The sequence below is a fragment of the Diadema setosum genome, chromosome 15, assembly GCF_964275005.1.
Source record: "Diadema setosum chromosome 15, eeDiaSeto1, whole genome shotgun sequence".
NCBI lineage: Eukaryota > Metazoa > Echinodermata > Echinoidea > Diadematoida > Diadematidae > Diadema > Diadema setosum.
This window is the reverse complement of record NC_092699.1, coordinates 11,456,861-11,478,013: the sequence shown is the minus strand read 5'-3', so window position 1 is coordinate 11,478,013 and position 21,153 is coordinate 11,456,861. Positions and strand designations below refer to the sequence as shown.

General features: G+C 39.2%; 2 protein-coding genes across 2 annotated transcripts in view; both read right to left on the bottom strand.

Annotated features, from left to right (window-relative positions):
• LOC140238418 (uncharacterized) overlaps nt 1-18,977 on the bottom strand; it is a 65,934-nt gene extending 46,957 nt beyond the window's left edge. The window contains exons 1-2 of the mRNA XM_072318324.1: nt 18,830-18,977; nt 13,512-13,817 (exon numbers count right to left, since the gene is read on the bottom strand). Of these exons, the coding sequence (XP_072174425.1) occupies nt 13,512-13,817; nt 18,830-18,868 (345 nt within the window). The 5' untranslated portion in view covers nt 18,869-18,977. The remainder of the gene's footprint in view (nt 1-13,511; nt 13,818-18,829) is intronic.
• LOC140239099 (uncharacterized) lies at nt 994-5,417 on the bottom strand. The gene is made up of 2 exons (XM_072318992.1): nt 5,346-5,417; nt 994-1,578 (listed from the first exon to the last, which is right to left on the bottom strand). Exons 1-2 carry the CDS (start codon nt 5,415-5,417, stop codon nt 994-996), a joined length of 657 nt encoding a protein of 218 aa, XP_072175093.1.
• Nucleotides 18,978-21,153: the final 2,176 nt, after the last annotated feature.

Genomic DNA, 21,153 nt, shown 5'->3' with positions numbered 1-21,153 from the left:
CCACACACAGCCAATTTTCAAAGAGACTTGGACAGACTACAACAGAAAGATACAGGTATATCAGACAGACAGATAAAAGCAACAGTAAAAACCTTGGCAATTGATAAAGCAGTCGAACTTTTGATAAAAATACAAATATGGATGGATGCAGACAATCAACGGGGTCGAGGGAGAGCTAGAGTTCATTCAAAAACATTGTTTGTTACTCTGTTCTGCTCGAGTGGCATTTCACAATCAGAACAAAGACACTGGCAATTGATTGAATCTTTTATTTCCTCCAGCTCAATCTTTTTGTACGCAAGCAAACTACGAGTCTCACCTCTACCACACGCTGCGATGTGGACAGAATTTACAAAGAGTTCTACACACATTTATCAAACACTAAAACAAGCTTGGAAACTGTCAGAATGGGACTCAATGGGTATTTGTCATCCCCTCTTTAGGAGACCGGGCATCCTAAGTTACAAGAAAAATGCTGCTTGCAAGATTTTGTCTGTTTGTTTGTTTCTTGTTGTCAGTTTTTTGGTCTTATTTTTCTTTCTGAATTTCAAAAAATGCACCATGCTACCCCTTCCCCATTTACAACTCTGAACTCTGATTGACCTACTTGTACATTGAAATGTTAGAATTGCACGGTAGACTCGACTGGAAGTACATCACAAGAAACCAAAGAGATGAATGCCTGTAAACCAAGATGGAAATGAGCATAAATGAGAATCAAAGCACTTGTATAAAAGTCTTTTGTAGATGTCAGATACTTGGCATCTATTGCATTGTCCTTCTTTTTTTTTTCATGGCAGAGGAAAGATGATGTTTCCCAGATTGCATTGGTTACCGAAGTCCTCTAAACTGCCATGGATACCATCCCTTGCAAACTAGGACACTGCCCAAAGGAGAAGGTCACCTGATCTTTTTACATACCTGTCCCCCCCCCCCCAAAAAAAAAAGAAGAAAAAAGACAAAGAATTGGACAATAATCAGACAAATAGGTGGTTAAGATAAAGATGAGAGAAAAAAAAGCACCTCTTTGGTATCACAGCTGGCATTCACCATCGTAATATACACATATTTCTCTGCAGCATTGTCTTCTAAGTCTTCGTCGAAGTCCATTCCCTCATGGGGGCCTAGATGCTCCTTTTCATACCAATCTGATTGATGATGATTGAGGTAATTATTGCCGTCAATGTAATCATTGTACATGTCATGTTTGTGATTGTGGTCTTCGCTGTCAAAGTCCCCATCAGCCTCGCCATTAGCACCGCGTTCGTCGTCATGTTCGAGATTCTCCGCCTCGAGTTCGTCCTCCTCGAGGGGGGTTTCGAGCTCCATGGACCTCATCCGCCCCTCTTCGTACATGGGCATCTTGGGGGCGTAGCCCACCAGGGAGGAGTGTCTCCGTGGCGACAGTCTCTCCTGCTGGGTGGGGCTCGCCGGCAGGTAGGAGAACCCCATGAGGCTGTAGTCGGAGTGCCGCCTGTTGTGGCCATGCTGATCCAGCAGGTGCTGGACGTGTTGTGTCAGCTCCTCGTCCGTCGCGTCCGCGTACCGCGAGTCTGTCTTGCGGATCGTGTCTTCCCACTATCGCGAGGGTGTGCGTGTGTTTGCGTGCAAGGAAAACACTTCAGTTAGGTCACTGTCTTTTCTGTCTCAAGACTTTGCAGTGCAACTTATTGAACACGATTCAGGCTATGCATGCTCAGTAAACGGTGCCCTCATATTATCTCACTTTTGAGCATTGTTTTACCTTCAAATGACAACCTATGTGTATCCCAGTATAAACACTATCAACCAGCTGCTTCAGAGAAGATTTGAAATCACACTGAGGAGCAACCAAGTTATATCAGGCTGAATATGCTACCTTTTCATAATTTGCTAGATAATCAATATTGGCAGATAAGCATACATGTAATGGTGAAAGGAAAATATTGCCATGGCCTGTTTATTCTAATTCTTTTGATAACTTTTGTTTTTGTTTTGCTTCACATTTTAAAGCTTTACTTTGAACTACCACCTACACAATCTGTGTTATAATTTCTCTGTGAAATCAAAATGTATTTCAACACCAAATGATTAATGAGCTTTGATAAGATTTGTTGAGTACTTTCTCTGACTTCTTTGAATACCGATACCCATCTACCACAGGTAGTTTCCTCTGCTATGAGAGATTTCCAAAACTCTTCAGACACAGACAAGGTTTGCTGCTTTTATTTTCATGCCTTCAGGCTCACTTTGGATGAGCCCCACAATTTTCAAAATATCCTAATTCCTGCATAACTGCACAATATCTTCATCATTCACTTTCCTTGCTACCCATTTTGCACTGCAAAGTTTCTTGACAGAGTGTGAACCACGACTTTGTTAGTATCTCGCACAACACCTTATTTTCTTTAATTCTACAGTCAGTCCCTTTCCCTACATCTGATCACAAATGTAATGGTGCACAAGATAGTCTCCTTGAAGAGGGTTTAAAAAACAACAACAACACACCAAATGGATTAACATGAAAACTGTGATGCAGTCAAGAATAGGGATCACAACAAACATCTGTGCAATGTCAGTCCTTTGTGTGTGTGTGTGTGTGAACGATCACCATAGGACTTCGGAGACAGAGTAATGATAAACAACACTACTGGTACTGGCAACTGCACTGCACCAATGTATCAATTTGTCAGCACTGCACAAGGCTTGAGATTGTGACATAAACTTTCACTATGAAGGCTGTGGCCATGAACAAAAACAATAATCTCTTATAATTGCCATTCATATCTCATTACGGTGAAAACTGAGCGCAATGCGGCTGCATTATAATGGGAAAATTTAATCAAGGCTATAGATGATAGATAGAGAAGCATCAAAGTTAGGAACTTCCCACACAGCTACTCCTGATTATTGGATTGGAGTGATAACTACAGGAAATTAAAACTGAGAAATGCAAGGACACAATTAAAACCCCATACACAAACAAGCACACACACACACAGACAGACACACATGAAACACAGATACAACAATATGAAATGAAAAGAGACGTATCAAAAAAGAGAAACAAGACAGACTCTTAGAGAGAAGATCCTAATGCTATACGCCATAATTTGTGTAGATTTTCGAGAATCGAAACTTCCCAATGATTTCGCAAGTGGTTAAATTCGCAATTGTGGAGTCCTGTACCGAATGGAGAATTAATGTATACGCATACGTCACATTCATAGCGTGATCAGAGTCAATATTTTCGCGCGTCTTTAATTTCGCGAATAGCACCCGACTCGCGAAATTCGCGAAAACAAAAACCTTGCGAAATATTCGGCGTATACAGTACTTTGAGAGGAAAACAGTAAAGGATCAATGTCAATAAAAAGAAAAGAAAAGGAGAAAAAAGAAAAGAAAAGGAGAAAGAAGAGAAGCCACACAACACACATTCTGTAATTGCAGACAGGTATAAAAGTGGGATAAAGTATCTGGATAGGATGAGAGGGCATTTTACTGAATACAACACAGAAATCCACACTCAATAAACCCGTATTGTAATTCAATACCAAATATATATTATGCATAAAAAAGTTATTGCCCCTCTATATCAAGGACAGCTATTATTGGTGTTTCTCAATATACACACAGTGCAGAGCCAGTATCCGACACTGGGTTATGCTACATTATGTATTCAGGGTATGCAGATATTGCGAACTGCAAGTCTTTGCCCAAAGCGTTTGGCATGATTACAGGCTACAAATGTATACAACCTTTGCATGCCAGAGTTTTTGACGGAATGCAGAAACGTTAAATCATGCATACAACATAAATGCCTTCACTTTAACAAATGCACTTGGCAAAGAATGAATATAAAAAAAAAAAATGCTGATTAATGAAAGAGTAAATATTTACAAAGTTATGGCATATGCCCACATACAAATTTTGTATTTAATAGTGGGTGTACAAAGTATTCAAACACACCTCTGCCAAACTGCATGCTTGAAGGTGATATTTTGCAGACATGTACAGATCATTCAATTTTTGCATGCCATAATATTTGAGTATACGTGTATCTACATGTATATTTCTCACATATGTGGAATTATTTGAATAAAAAAAAAAAACTTCTGTGGAATAATTTGGAAAATATTTCATATTCATTATTATAGTCAATGATAAGCATATATGTAGTACACATACAATGTAAAGAAGAAGGTACAGTGACCAGCTATTCACTTTCACTGTATCCAAAGTTTGTAAAAATTTGTAGTTCATATTTTTCTTCATATCAAATACCCATATCATCAGTATTAACAGAAAGTTGTGGAACAGGCAGAATTATCTGAACACAAGGTTAGGAATAAAGCGTGCACACTTTAGGTGTCATTAGTCATTTTAAAACCTCATCAAAACTTCTACCTCAAAAAACACAAAAACGAGCATTGTATATAAATGTAGACATTATGAGCAAACAGGTGTTTACATACACGGTACAATGTACTTGATCTTTGTGTATCATACACAAAATAAATACTGCCTTCGTAAGCATCTGATATCAATATGAATGTCAGTATTATTGAGTTTAGATGTAGAAATTTGTATTAGGACACTTCAGGTTTTGTTTTATTCCATTCTACAAGAAGGGGCATCACGTGTAGAACTTTAAACAATTATTCATGGTAATTCTTCAGCAAGCACCAGGTCTGAATAAAATCATCACAAGGTTAGCTGTACTGTTAAGAAAACAAACAAACAAACAAACAAACATTCAGTAGAGTTGAACCAAGGAGGTACTAGGCTCGCCTAATACCTCCTTGGTTGAACTAGATGTTGTGTTTGTCTTTCAGTTTCTCAATGACTTGAAATACTGTATAGTGCAACTCGTTGCTGTTTTTAGACACATCAAAGAGATTAATTTTTGTTTTCAATACCACAAGTGAATCAATGTAACACATTAACACAATCAAGTTTTTTTGTTTTGTTTTACCCTCAAATTCATTAATAATGTCTTCTAATTTGCCTCTTTTTTGAAATGATGAGCTTGCTTACAAAAAAAAAAAAAAGGAAGCAAAGAAAGAAAAACACTGCCATCTATAAATGTTGTATGCAGCACAACATAAACTTGTACATCCTGAACTGAATTTCTTTTCATGTTTGGTTTGGAAAATTCAAACATATTCTCGAAACAGTAAATATTTTTATCTGAAAATATAGAAAATATCAGATGGCAATCTCTCAGTTAGAAAACTAGAGTATTAAAGTTAGTCCTGACAAACAACAAAAGTGATCAAAAATTCATTGTAATTGAAATGCTTTTTAATATTAAATAGACATGTGGTTAGAGTGCAAAGTGCAATGAGGTAGTGCCTAAAACTTGCTTGCTGTATCCGCGATTTGACCCATCCAGGCTCGTCCCTGTGTCCCAGCGCTCTCCTCTGGTGTTGATCCATCTCGCTCTTAATCTCTCTCTATAAAACTAATCCATTAATTCAGTAATCCATTGTGTCCAGCAGTTCTTGTCTGGACCCTGCCACTCGCTGCATCCAAGTTCAAAGGCACTTCACTTTCACCGCGCCAACAGGTGACTGCTAAACACGGCGTGTTTACAGCCAGCCCGTTAAAGTCAGATGCCTAATGGTAGGAACCATTCTACGGTGCTGCAGTTGCTTTATTGTACATACTGATGTACATGTAGCGTCCCTTACAACAGCATTGACAAAAGGTCGTATTGATTATTTAAATCAACCTGTGTGCCCCACCACAATGCGTAAAATTAAGCGTGTTTTTCGCCCGATCGAGATCGGCAGGTAGATGATTAAAATGAGAATTGACAGGGGTTACATCTGGAAATATGGATCATGAAGGCTGTAACTGCCTGTTTCATACATTTTGGGACATCATCTGTTTATTAACAAAAACATTTTCTCTACTTTTCATATTACAACAAGTTGGTGTCTGTTGAAATACTAGGCAGCAGTTTCCACAGAGACAAACTTATTGTGACATTTTAATCTGATTGAGATGTAAGTAGGTTAACTTCACACCCCTTAGGAGGTGCATGATGCTGTTTGGTGACAAGTGCCTGTTTCAAAATTGGTGAGAATGAAACATTCCTTCAGCTTTAATCTTCTTATCTTACAACTGCCATGTATATTCCTTTTGCTTTAAATAACTCTCACTGCTCTTAGGGACTTTCAGATCATACAATCAAAAGGTGTTCCCAGGTATACTCTTCAGTGTCAGGAGCTTCGTGATTGGCTGCCTGGCTTTTCATGAATATGCATAGGGCAGCCTGTTTAACCGTTAACAGTTTGGTCTCAGCTGGGGGGTCACATGATTGAGAGGGATAGCGTCCCCTCCCCTTCATATGCAAATGAGATGTTGAGGGAAAGGCACTCACAAGCAATCCTCTTATAGGAAGTGGAGGGGGATTATTTTTTCGGAAACTACTCAAGCAAGAAGGGGTGGACAATTGGTCAAGCTTTGTGCCGCTGAATGGACTGACATCATTCCACTGACCAGGGGCGATCAATGCAGAATGGGTACAGGTTTTTGTTTGGGTGCGAAATCTACATTATCATCTTGAATAGGAGACATTATAGAAGAAGAGGGGGGTTAATCGAGGTGGGTGCTGACCTGGCCATTGGAGGCTCATACAAAATGATGATATGCACCAAACGCAAAAAGTGAAGGTCATAAGAGTTTCTGGAAAATATAGCAAAAATGCAAACTGAGCTACAAAAACAGGACATCTATTTAAGATCTCAGGAGCTTCAGTATGTTACAACTGGTGTCGTAATAAATTTTTCTCTGACCCTGTACAACATTCTGAATCACACAAACCCACCCAATGCTGGTATGGTTCCAAGTATGTTATGATTCATCATTACTACAGCTGTACATCTACCACATGACTAAATATTACAGAGACTCATCGTATCTTTGTAAGTTTCTATCAGGTGTTATGACCGATCGAGAATCCTCCTTCTCTCTCTCCTTCTCTCCCTCCTTGTCCTCATCCTCCTTGTCATAATCATCATCATCATCATCACTGGTCATCATCATCATCACCATCATCAACATCATCATCATCATCATCATCATCATCATCACCATCATCATCATCATCATCATCATCATCAGCAGCAGCAGCAGCAGCAGCAGCAGCAGCAGCATCACCTTCATCAATGCCATCACCGCCATCATCGCCATCACCATGATCACCATTTCGATCATCATCATAACATGGTATCATTAATCAAGGGTAGTCCCTCTTTGGGATTACCACTGCTCCATCTGAGGGACCTGTCATTGTTAATTTGACCACCCTGGGATTGCCGGGCACCCATTTATACAGACTGGTCAAGAAGGACATGTTTTGGTATTAAACTATGTATCTTGTCTATAGGAATATTAGGATGATCATGCTGAGGAACATTCATACCCAGGACCAAATTTTCTCTTCTTCTAAAGATTCAATGGTGGTTCAAACTTTGCACATTGCATACAGGTGCTATACAGGGAGTACAACAGAATTTCAATTGGCAAAAAAAAAAAGACATTTTCTTTATTCCTAATCAATGGTGGTCCCAGCTTTGTACACTGTACATCATAGAAATGTAAAAATTCCCAAACTACTCACTCTGAGATTACTATGCATATACATGTACTTCAAACAGGACGCAGTAGACATTTACCATTCACTAGGTAAGTCACACACAAGTATTGATAGCGAAAAAAAAAAAAATGTGTAAAATACAATGACCATTAATCCTAAACCTGATTTCAGGAAAGTAATGTGGTATAGGCCTTCAATCAGGTTATTGAGACATTAGTTTTTCAAATGCATGCCTAGATGCACACCTGCACAGCGCACTTCATGCACGCATCTCTGAGGGAAATTCTTGGTACCACGGATATACTCTTACATCAAGGTCAAAGGTTAGACCGAGGTCAAGTGTAAGGATCATGTGATTCAGTCATAATAAAATGAACAAAGGATGACTACAGTGGTGGAAACCATGAAAGCTGGTGTGAAAAGGGAAACCAGGGATTCCAGCAGGGAAATCACCCTGGCCGACCACGAGAACACCTCAGGGAGCCCACTGGGTCTATCATGTACTGAACTCCAAGGAAAAAGAACAAGATCAAGTGATGCAGCTCTACAAATACAGTGTACAATACCGGTTGGTACATTGTGGAACGAGTACTGGTACATTTCATTTGTTATACATGTACAGTGTGTACAATGTTGTTCCAGGTATCCGGGAAAGTGGATACGCATGAAGACCAGCCTGGAGAACAGAGTTTGCTCAATTTCAGCTACTCAGAAATGAAACTACATGGCAAGACAGCATGTACAATGTATTCTTTGATGTAGTGTGCATTTGTTGACATAACTCTACAACTTCCCTTGAATCAATTACAGCAAATCGTCTTTCTAAATCTGGTTCGTTAAATTGATTTCCAAAATACGTATTAAAGCCTGACAGTCTTCTTGTTTTTCTGATTTATGTCAATTGAGTGACGTGAAATTATCTGGTAAAAATATCGCCTACCATCACAGAAATGTAACTGTGCTCTCTCACAGCAATGTAAAATCTGTCTACAGATGTGGGAAATCACTCAATTTTTCTCATGTAAAGTGGTGATACTTATTTCTCATTTTATACCAATGTGATTATTACTCATGAATTAGAGCAATTGAGAGATTATCTGAAATGCTTGTGAAATGCCATCTTCACAAAATATATAAATGACAAATACTGTACAATGCTGAAATTGCATGATCTGATTCATCGCCATATTGCATTTAAATGCTTACACTTTGCATGATTATAAAGGCACAATACAATGTATACACTCTCTCCATACTAAACCAGCTCAAAAAGGCATAGATTGTGTGTACATACTCATTCAGGTAGGGAGGAGTTTACTGTATGTCGCTTTCTGTCTCATTACAAGCAAAAGACCAGCGCATCTCCTGCACTGAGTGATATATTGTGAGCACTCCGCCTCAGCCGCTTTCTTTCTATTAAAATCATCTCATTGGTCAGGCGGTCCTCATGATTTATGAGACTAAATACACAAGTGTGCACTCATCGGGCATTCAAACTTTAACTCTCCCGAGGCACAGAAAGATTGACAGACAGACCAAAGTTCAATGATGAAGCGTGCTTTTATGCAAACTCAGAACATCATTACAAAGTGATTCACTAATTATATGTGAAAGATCTGCACAAAAGGCTACATACAATGTAGTGTGGACCATAATGTACAGGATTGTTTGCTTTCTTGTTTTAGTGTTCCTTGTTTTCATTGGCCCGATGCCAAGAAAACTGTTCTGAATCTAGTGGAGAAAAAAAAAAAATTCACACTATTGGAACAAACAATGTCAGGAAGTGGTGAACTCACAAATGACTAGATATCTTATAAAAATGATCATTAATGAGCATGGCCACACAAAGAGAGCCTGCAATGTTCTTCATATCACTTGATTATCAGCTATCCCACTTTCAGTTTTAACACAGGGCTCTATAAAAACTGGCTCCCTTGCACTAATGACACAAGAAAACTCTGCAGGAAACCACATTGAAAGTACATGTATAATGGGATGTTGATGCCATAGAGGCTAGAGATCCATGGATTCCATGCTGCTGAAAGTCAATATCAAATAATCACTCAGTGAAAGAACATTGCATCCCACGTGTGTCTGTAACACTTTGCTGCAGATACTAACATCTAATTATTAATAGGATACTGAAGCAGATATAGCTAGCATGTTAATCGATTTAAGCAATAGTTGACACTAGAATTTGTATCGTACACCTTGTCTTCCAGTGAGGACTGCACACAAAAACATCTAATGAGCCGTTTACATGGCAATATTGACTACTATGGTCCCAAGAATTACCTCTACTTGGACCTAAAGTATAAGTGTACTTTAAAATGACAAGATAAAATTTGAAGATTTACTCCTTACCATGATTTTAAAAATCAGATGGACCTTGTTCACATTTCTGAGGTATCAGTCCTGAAGTTTACATCCTGAAGCATAGAAGAAGCTGCCTCTTTTGACTTTTGCCGCTGGCTCTGTGACACGTTCAGCTTCACACAGCCCTACTGACGCTTGCCTTTGCTACACACACGTATACAGAGAAGCCCTAACAAGCCATCGAAACTAGTACAGCACTTTACGCGTGTGCACAGAAAGGTTGAGATTGGAAACTTCCTGTTTGGCTGGCCGACCTAGGAAGTGATTCTCAAGGAGCAGACTGCCTGACAACGTGTCCAGGAACTGGCCAAACTAATCACTAGTCAACAGCGACAAGCGCGGCGAGCCGGTCTTTCGAGGAAACTCGCGACGCGAACAGGACAACTTCCTGTAACTTCTCAGCACAAGTGAACACCCTCCGTGTGAACAGCACCTCGACGACTAAACAAGCATTTTGTAAACTTCCACATTTTCATGCTTTAAATTCACCTTGACGATATGCTCGACTAGAGTTTGATGGGGTGCCAAGTGATTACTCCGCGTTCCCCATCAGTACACACACGTCTGAGAGCTACAACGACTAAAAGCCAAACCCATTTTATGGAACATAATACTACAACCTACAATGATGGCCCTGAAACTATACTTTGGACGTAATCCTCGTAATGAACAGTTGTTTGCTTGCTTCTTTTTTTATTGATAATCTCTCTCTCTCTCTCTTGATAATTACATTGCCTCCCATTTGCTTCCACTTTCTGTCCTTGCACTAGGCACTTTTGATTACTTTGCAACTACAGTCTATCTTAACCCAAGGAATGCCATCAGTTTGCTGCAAAAGAGCAGGGCATTAAAAATAGAAAAGAAAAAGAAAAAGTTCCCATTTGCATTACAATGAGCATTTTTAGGCAGGTGTTCCATACATCTAATAGACAAATACCTGGATGCACTTTACTTTAGTCTAACACTAACAGTGGCTTTTGAATAGCTAGCCCTCCTCATTTGTCTTAATTTGTTTATGAATCTCATACCAAAATGTGACAATAAATGTATCACTGGACCAAGACGGTAATATTTTGGACAGTCTCTGCTGTGCGGTATTTGGCATTATTCTGCATAAAGATAGTACAAGTTTATTTAAATGCCAATAAACATACATGTAGTGAAAAGAAAAACAGCTTATTTTTCATCTTTTTATGAATAAGAGGCCCAAAGTATTAATTTCTGGTAAAATGAAGTTTCCTTGAAATAAATGACAGAGTCAATTACAAAAAAAAAAGCAAAAAAAAAAAATTACAATAAAAAAAAAAGTAGATTCATTTCCCAAAATTAGGCCAACTGCAGAAAGTTGTCTTTCTAAGATTCCTCAATGTGAGAATACACCATGAACTTCCACAAAAACTTGAGTATGAGAACTTGAATCATTTTCAGCTTCAGGAGGTGTGAAGCATGACATACACCATGTACAATCTCCACCACTAGTAAACTTGCTGAGAAAAAGATTGTACTCACTGTGTACAAATGAATCTCTTGCACAGAGTTAGATGTAGGGTAATGCGCATTTGGAAACAACTGTCATGCTATCTGAATAAACCCTCGCATACAAACTCAAATATAAACTGGACCCCCGGCACATAGATGATAACAGTGTGGGATTATGTTTGGGATCATTAAATCATGCCCTCCTGAGCTGACAGCTCAAACAGACTGTGTGAACGTCAAACACTTAAAGATTGCATGATGAGGTCAAAGTTCGCACGAAATGACTTTACTACGGGGACGCGTTTGAGGCATCGTCCGCGTCGCATTTGTCCCTTTTTCACCCTGGAGTTTTGAAAAAAAAAACACCCAATGGGGGAACCCGTCCATTGTTTCCCGCAGCTTTGTTTACATTATGGAACTGCCCAGACCTTGAAATGGTGCATTCACTCATCAACAGATCAATGGTGGCCATTGTCTGCACCCGTGTTCCATCTTCTTCTCAAGGCAAAGTGAAACATAAATGCCTTTGTGTGCTGAAATAAGCCGAAGGTTGTATGTACCTGTCCTGGAACTGGCAAACCAGAATCACACTTGTCCTTTGGGTCAATACCAGACGTCCTTTTGTCAAAATGGGCATGGTCGTATTCACCTGTCGTTTTTTCGACTCATTACCCCAGTTTCACGATCACTCTATGGCTTCAGTCAAACCTGAAATGTGAACTTCCTCTTCACACCAGCTAGTCTGTATGTCTGTCAGCTAGTCTGTATGTCTATTATTCATCTGTATGATTATTTTCTGAAGTTTGCACATTAAAGGTGAATTGCATTTGCCACAAAACAAATCTCGATAGAAACATTCATCTGGCTCCACAAAGATCAAAGTCAGATTTATCTACACAATGGGTCAGCTGCTCTTGCAGTTGTAGACAATGCTGGTTACTAGACAACGTCTGCTTGCATTCATGCAAACAACTGTCAATGTACATGTTAAATATCTGATATTGTAATTTCATACCAAGGCAAAACTAGAATGTCACCATTAAAATTTGGTACATTGTACATTAGAGAAAGAGAAATGAAAACTTGTCTCTCCTCTTACACATCTTGTTTAATAAGGAGCATTGTGTCAACATTACATTTATTCAGGGTAAATCATGAAGTCGACTTTTGAATATTTTGCTTTTCTGTCTCTCTTCAATGAGCAAATTCTGTATTCACCTAGATTTCTAAGCCAGCTTTGACCAAACTGATGTGAGATCAATAATTCACACACAGCAGACTCCTTTATACAAATTTATGCATATGGAGCAATACACAATAACTAGAAGAAATAGGCTCACTTTTAAACCTGCATTTTAGTGCATTGCTAAAACAGAGACATCGTGTTAAAATCAGTTTGAACACTAGCAATAGTGAACTTCATATCTCATACAGTGTTGAAATGATATAATCCAGACATTTGTAATTTCTCTACCAGCAACAATGAGTCGTAGTACTGGTGCAGACACCATCAGCCAAAAAAACCAGCACTGCTACAATGTATTATGCCAGGCCAGTTAGTTGCATTTTATAGTGGCCATGTCACTGATCTTTTTTTCGTTGGGCACAATCACATCTGTATCTGGACCAGATTGTGTCACAGTGGGAGATTAGGTAAACATTATGTTCCCTCATTCCAGACAGACATCAGCAGAAGACTCTGGTTCAAATACTCGCAAACACACAGGCATGGTAGTTTACCCATGGCGACCTAAAGTCACTAAAGTACAAGTGCACTGTAGTAGCATCCAGCTCAATTTTCTCATCATACATTGTGAGTGTCTGAAAGATGAAATGATGCTCAAGGTTTAACATCCCCACATATAAAGACACATCACCTAGAGCATAGCAACAGTCACTTGTAATATGCAGGTGAAATATCTTCAAATGTGCTCTGGATTCTTTCAAAGCTGCTATGTGCATAAGACCACTGATGTCTTCCTACAACAGAACATTTCAAAGCTGATGGTGGCAATTTGAAAGTTTTGAATGACAAGTTTGTGTTACGTCTCAGAGTTCATGCAATACCTACCCGGTCTGCCAGAGCCTGGTACTTGATGGCCAGCTCATCCCGGTCCGCCCTGCTGGCTGAGAGGAGGTCCTCCACCCTGCTCAGCTCGTTCTGCAGCATGCGGTTCTCCTCCTGGAGAGAGTCCACAGCGGGGTGGCGCCCCGCCATCCCGTCAAAGTCGAGGTCCGCGTCGTCGGCCGCGAGATTCTTGGTGACGATCTCCCGGATGCGGGCCGGTACCTTGGTGGTGGTGTCCCCTTCCCCCTTCACAGGGGGTGTGATCTCTCCGTTGCTGCTCTCGTGAGATAGTACAGTCTGTTCCAATTTCTGAGTTCAAAAGGACAGGGAATTACAACGTAAACTGAGATGAATATCTGCTATAAAACAGAAATTTGTCCATGGAGTTGCTACAATTGTACTCACTCTTTTTTTTCTCCAAAGTGAAAAACAAATCTTCGTCCCCTATCAGTCAGGGAGTCAGTTGTACTCTTTTCAATCTACTGCATGTAATTCAGATCTATATACAGTATAATTTAGTCACTGAAAAACTCACCATCAGATTGAAATTGACTCTTCCTGCAACCTGAATGTGAACATTCATCTCTCCTGTGTCACTAAACTACAGTATATCATTGAAGATCAAAGTATGAAGAGCCATACAGAAGGCCATTAACCCGTTGAGGACGGTTTGATTTTGCTACAACACGCATTTCCCATAGACGCTTGCACGAGCATACTCGGAACTTGTCCTCAACGGTTAAAGACATGTGGTACTGAACACAACCTCTCGTGACAGACATGTGCACAACGACAAACTAGATTCCAACTGTCCATCTTTCTCCAATCCTTAGCCAAATGTACTGATCCGGCAGCTTTGTAACAGCAACCCCCTGCAGGGGTAAATCAAACTTGAAGAGTACCCTGTGGGAAGAATATTTCTTCTCCTTTTTCCCCTCATTCCTTTCTCTGTAGCTCCCTATTTTGCTCTCCCATCTCTCCTCCCAAATATGTCCAATGAATGCAAGGGGAACATAAAGCGATATACTGGATTTGCAAGAAAATACAAATGTAAATCTGAGACTTTGCAGGTAGATCAGAATATTTAACCAAGAACCCTAGACCTCAACGGCTGGCTTGATGAACGATGCTTTGTTGACAGAGGGAGTCATATAACACCGAGTGTAAGTCACAAAGTACCCTGTTGGTACTATTTGTATACATTCATGATCTTCTAAAAAGATACTTTAGAATATGAATGTAACAAAGCCATTCATGCTGGATTATCACATTGATTCTTTAATACATGATATTGATAGTACAACATTGTACATACAGGTATGGTGCATTGTCAAATGGTAAAACAACAGAACATTCCTAAAATTACATGTTAAATTAGCATTATACACATGTTGTACTGTACGAGCTGAAATTTTCGCGTACAGATATTTTCGCGAATTGCTACTTGGAGGACATTTTCGCGTGTTGTTAATTTCGCGGTTGCGAGGGTCTAACTGAACATTTAGCTATTAGCGTGTTGTTATTTTCGTGTGTTGTTATCTTCGCGGTTCAAAGGCAATTCGCGAAATTCGCGAAAATAAAACCACCACGAAAATTTCAGCTCGTACAGTATTAGAGATAAGCAACATCTCCATTATTGCAATGTATGCTAAATATGAATGAACTAATGAGTATTTCTGATTGAACAACGTATTCATACAAATCAATAGTGACTCCTTTATCATTATTTTATCAGCACCTAAAAAAAAAAAAAAAAAAAAAAAAGCCTGAGGCTGAGAATATTGAAGAAAGACACAGGTCTACACATAATGTACACTAAGTCTGCTGTACATTTAACAGTGAACCATACCTCCCCCAACAAATATTTTAAATAACCACTGTGGGCAAAGCACATTTTCTTTAGCAAAAGCTGCAAACTCAGTTCGAGTTAGTTTCCCATGGCGACCCTCAACAGTTCCAACTGTGCACATGGGCAGAATGCCTGGAGATGGTGGAATGTCACACACACCCTGGGCATAGATAACAGGCAAACATGTTTGTACAAACTTGACTTAGCATAATAGTTTTACTGAGTCTTTGATGTGGTAAAGCTTAAATAATCCAGTTTACTTCATGATCTCTTATTGACTCTACTTCTAGCTTCAGCTAAAAGCTATTATCCCATTGGGGTACAAGCACAGTGAATTACACAGTCCACATGTTGCATACACTGTACTACTACACAAAACAACACTGAGCTTTAACCTGTTCCTTGAATTCTAAATGTAGTTAAGGTTTGAATGAGCTACATTTGTAGAATGAACTTTGCATTTTTTTTTTTTATAAGAAGGCTTGAATTGCTCCATGTATAATGGCTCAAGAGAGTACAAATATATGATCAGAAAGAAAGCCCAATGAGCACAACAAACTACAATTATGTACATGCATGAGTCCCAAATACATTTATACATGAAGAGCATTGTCACCGTGTTTGTACAATGTACATTTTGTGTTCTGGACACTTCTCATTTGGGGAAAAAAAAAAATGTCCATTTAGATATTTCATACACTGTAAATCAATTACTTTGATATTCACAACATGTAATTTGTCACGGGTGAAAATGTGTGGGTTACAATGTAAAAGTTGTACATTGGCAAATCTTAAGGCTATTTCTTAAAAGGTTAAAGTTTACAAGACTGTAAAGGGGGGGTCTCCCTAGAATGTACAATGTAAAAATAACATTAATGTCTTTTCAAGTGTCAATCTCATCTACCTGTATGTACAGGTGTATTACAAGGGATCAATCAGTCAAGGCTTGAGCAGTTCCCGCCAAGAAGGCTATGGACTTTAAAAATAGTACAGAGCCTCTTTTCAATTATCTCTTCTCAGCAGTTAGGGAAAGCTCCCAGGCCTGCTCCATTCATGCATACCATTGAACCCTGTGTTGGATCACAATGCATCTTCAGGCTTTGCTGATTTACTAAAGCTCTTTCTCTCCCAAGCAGGGTAATTACTCCCCAAATTTGCTCTGCACTGGATATAACAAAGAAAGGGGGATGGGGATTTAGTACAAACACGTGGTCACAGTCACACTACAACAGCCATGATCTCATCAGCAAGAGCCAGCCCCAAGATGCATGAGAGAATGGAAACCTTCAGTGTTGGATGCTCTCAAACTTTGTCACTACCACCAAATAAGCTCTGGCTGGCCTTGGTGTGACTTAACTTTATTGGAATGACTACCAGTCAAAAGCAAAACTGTTCAGGACAACTTTGGGCAGGATATTTTAGTTACAACTCTCCATGAAAGTTCAATAGACTGTAAGAGACTAAATAAGAGTACCGTACTCAAATACATTTTACGCATGATTTCAGGCAAAACAAAACATCTCATTCCTTCATGATCTACACACGATAAAATGTACCCATTGCCAAAAATCATTTTAATCTTTTTTCTTTTCTTTTTTTTTGACTGGACAACCATTTCAAATCAGGGTATTTTACTGCATCTATGCCTTCATACAAAATTAGGGTCAGTCTGAAAAATGTCATGCTTCGATATTTGCTATTCAAATGATTTACTGGCTTAAAAAAAAAATGCAATGTAATCTAAAGAAGAAGAAAAAAGCCAGGTTTCTCATGGTCAATATAGGCCCTAGAGTTACCTTAACCTGTTGAAGACTAGTCCAGAGTACACTCGGACAGGTGCCTAGATGAGAAATGCATGTTGTACATGTAGCAAAATCAGCTCGTCCTCAATGGGTTAAATGTGCATTGAAGCATCTTTCAATGTGAAGCACTACTGTACAGTACTCACTAGGCTTCACTCACTCCAGAGTAAAGTTATAACAATGCACAATGGATCAGGGGAAACCCAACACAAACAAGCCTGGAAACTACTATGATATACCCAGCATCAAAAATGATGCGCAGTTGTAGGAAATCAAAAAAGACTTTCTTCACGAGTATTCTGCCTAGATGGATTTTAACATGAAACTATTGTTCACTAACCTCTGTCAATATGAGCAGCTTTTGACAATATTAGATTACTGTATGAGCCATTATTTTCATGAGGGTTTGATGTTTGTTTGTTTGTTTGTTTGTTTTTGGAGAATTTTACGAATCACTGTTGGATCGCAAATTTTACAACACATAAAAATGTTGTCATAGGCTGTGCCATGGCAATAGCACAACACTGCTTTTATTCACTAAATGGATTAAGGCAAGCTGCCCATAATTCGACCACAACACCATCCAAAAATTGACCATCTGCTATACGTAGAAACTAAGTGCTTTTGCAAAAGGTCAAACTTTGGCACGGGTGCCAATACAACGTACAAATACAATGTACTGCTACTGTTAGATTGGCCACACATAATTCAGCCACACGGACATGGAGCAACATTACTACACACTGCTTAGATAATGTTCACATGATGGTTCACTAAGATTTAAAAAAAAAAAGAATAAGTCATTTCACCCACGTACAAATTTGTAGCATTATTCAGTGACAAAGAGTGTGACATTAGATATTAATTTGGCTTGCCCTGTCATTGGCCACACATGTGTAGTACCGGTATACAAGATTAGAACTCAGTGTGCCAGATATCCTGAGCACAGCACTGTAAGTGGATTAGCGATGTGACTACTCCAGCATTTGTGCAATTGTGGATACATGCCAACTGTTTAATAGGACATATATGTCCAGTAGGGTCGGCGAAAAGATGGAGATTGTAGAATCTACTGTGTCTGTGATGCTCAATTATGTTTTCAGTAATGAAAAGCCGAATAGTCCTAAAAGTTGTTCAGGAGGCAAACCCTGTGCTGTGTGATTCTGATTCCCTGTTTGTACTATCAGTATACAAATAGTTACCAGGGATGGTTAAACTTCACACCCTTAGGCCTACTCTTACAGTACAGCACTCGTCGAGCATACCATTCACCTTTTGAAAACAAGAGTAATATCAGGGACAGTCAAGTAAGGGTATTGAATGAAAGGGAAACAAAGTCTCAGTGACACCGATTTCAGTTTGACAAGTCCAACATGAAAATTGAAATGGCAACACAACGCACCATTCATTTAATTTTGCAGCCAACTGAACACCAACAAGAGTTTTAAAGCTGTAATTTTTAAAAAAAAAGTAAGGTTTATTGTTTATATTCCAATTTCATCTCCACATAGACATATTCCTGAATTAAGTGCTACCAGCTACCATGTCCATGACCCATCTCATAATCAAACTGTCATTTATTACATATTACAATTCTTGTACACGAGCGACATTTTCACCTTAGTTGCAACCAACAGAAATCGCTTTGTTTGGGACTGTTTGCTACTAACCTGTATAACACGTTCCAATCGCTCGTCCTTGTCAGACATTTTTAATCAACAGTCGACTCTGGCTTTAGCTCTTTGGCTTCCCTGCTATATCCTCCGTCAAATAAGCGAAAATGAAGCTAAATATTGGCACATCATATGTCAAGGTGGTCGATCGCTTGTGTTTAGAACGTGTAGCGTTTGCCCAAATTCCGTATTTTGGCCCTTCAGAACCGGAATGAGTTGTGATAAAAACGACAGCTGGTCGATATCCGGTACAAGTGCGTGAACTCAGCAGTACACACCGCGGAGCGCGGCGGCGGGTAAGAAGTCGGTAAACCGTTGCGTACCGTGGCAAATACGAGAGCAGCAGCAGGTACGATAGTGCGCTTAAAATATGTTTGGATGATCTGATAGAGAATACACCATCAAATTTACAGTACCCACTTGAACAGTGTATCCGACGGTATAGAGAAATCACTACGGTACGGTAAAGCAGCCCTGATCCCATTCACAACACGAACCCTTTTCCCACGCTCTCCCGAACTCTTGCGACTCTTCTCCCCCACGTAGTATCATACAGCATGCAGCGCGTTTACAACCGTATTAGCGCATGTGAGGATCTTGTGTGTGAGTAGGAGCTGCAGCTAGCAGCCAGTCGATCTCGTCGATCAGACACCGACGAGGCAAGGTCAAAGGTCAATTTACGGGAGGCGGCACCCACGCGGCCCCCAGCAGATTCTTGGATTCAAGCGTTGCGTTGCTTGGTAACGAGTTAAGAACTTTGCCAAAGAGATACCGAGCGTCCGTCTGTCTTTTCTTATGCTAATAGGGGTGAAAAGTAAACTTAGCGGGCACCCCAAGAAGAGGAAGAAGAAGGGGATAAAAGCAAATAACCCGGCCTGAGGCAAGCAAGCACGCTATTTTAGTCACTTAAAGTCCCACAATAGGGATGATCGATTGATGCCAATCTCCCAGGACAAGATAAGAAAGTTTTGCTTGCAATTGAGTGTAACTATCAATCTACTTCAATATGTTGACCACTTCAATGGAAAAGCAATCATGAACATGACCTAATGAAAGTCACAATAATTGATAATGCATAAAAGCATGAAGAATATAAACAAAAATTATGTATATGTTACATAATTCAGCTTGTAAACTCACTACAATAAATCATAAATAAAAGTATGATTTTCTATTACTTTTTATGTCTTTGTACTCTACAGAGAAATTGGAAATACAGCAACATTTCCAAAAGTTTCCAGCCTCTATGAATTTCCTCAATCTTTTTCCAAACTGTATAGGTAAGTAATCTAGGACCTATATAGATCAAATTCATCAATCTTTCTAAGAGACTGCATCTATAGTGAGCTCTTTGATGATACATAGGATTTGAAGTTTGAAGTTTGAAGTTTGAAGTTTATTTGAACAATTTCTAGCGACCCCTTTCGGAGTATGAGAAATTTACAATGTCTTTGTAACAGTAAAATACAACAAACATGATATTAACATATATACATACATGTATGAACAAATATAATAATCATAAAGTACATTGAAAACACGATGCAAAGGGATGCCCGACACAAAAAGGACATCAAGGTACCCATGTACACCCATACGTGTGTATATACTTTAGCATACATAAAACATGTATAGGTATTAGAGTAGTCTACTAAAGAATTGAGTCACCCGATTCAGATGGGTCATAGCCTGGTGCGCTAAACCCATGTAGAGTTCAATTACAGAGGTGAGTTGCACTTTTTTTTTTTTGTCCAAGAGACAATAACTTTTTCCAATTTTTGCTCTCATCTAGAGAAAGCTGACATGTCACTAGGGATTATTCCAGCTTGTTCTTCAATGAGAATTGGATACATATTCAGTGAGAAAATGACTCTCTTTCCACATCAGTCACAATAAGTCTAGAAAATGAGACTAAGTAGAGACATGTTGTGGGATGGACCTTTAGCATTCACACATGAAAACAAACACTTTCCATTTGTCAGGTGGATGAAATATGAGATAATGGTTCCAATTTCCCATGTCAATTTCTGGACCCCAAGAGCACACACGCACACACACACACACACACACACAAATATATTACTAAGTCCCATCTCCCCCACCCCTATATAGGCCTACAAGTTATTTCTACTATGATGATGCAAACCAAACCCCGAACCTTCAATGATTGTAATTACCTGTAACGTCAGTACAATTTCTTGTTTTTTTTTTAAATGAAAAGTTTAAAAAACAATCTAGAAGAGAAAGCAGTGATACATCATTTGATATTACCTGGAATTATGCCCTAACATTTTGAGTAGTCAAGCATTATTAGTCATCAA

Coding starts and splice junctions, on each gene's coding strand:
- LOC140239099 (XM_072318992.1), bottom strand. CDS start 5,417: ATGGATCAACACCAGAGGAGAGCGCTGGGACACAGGGACGAGCCTGGA. Junction 1,579..5,345: donor TCAAATCGCGGATACAGCAA/GCAAGTTTTAGG, acceptor CCCTCGCGATAG/TGGGAAGACACGATCCGCAA.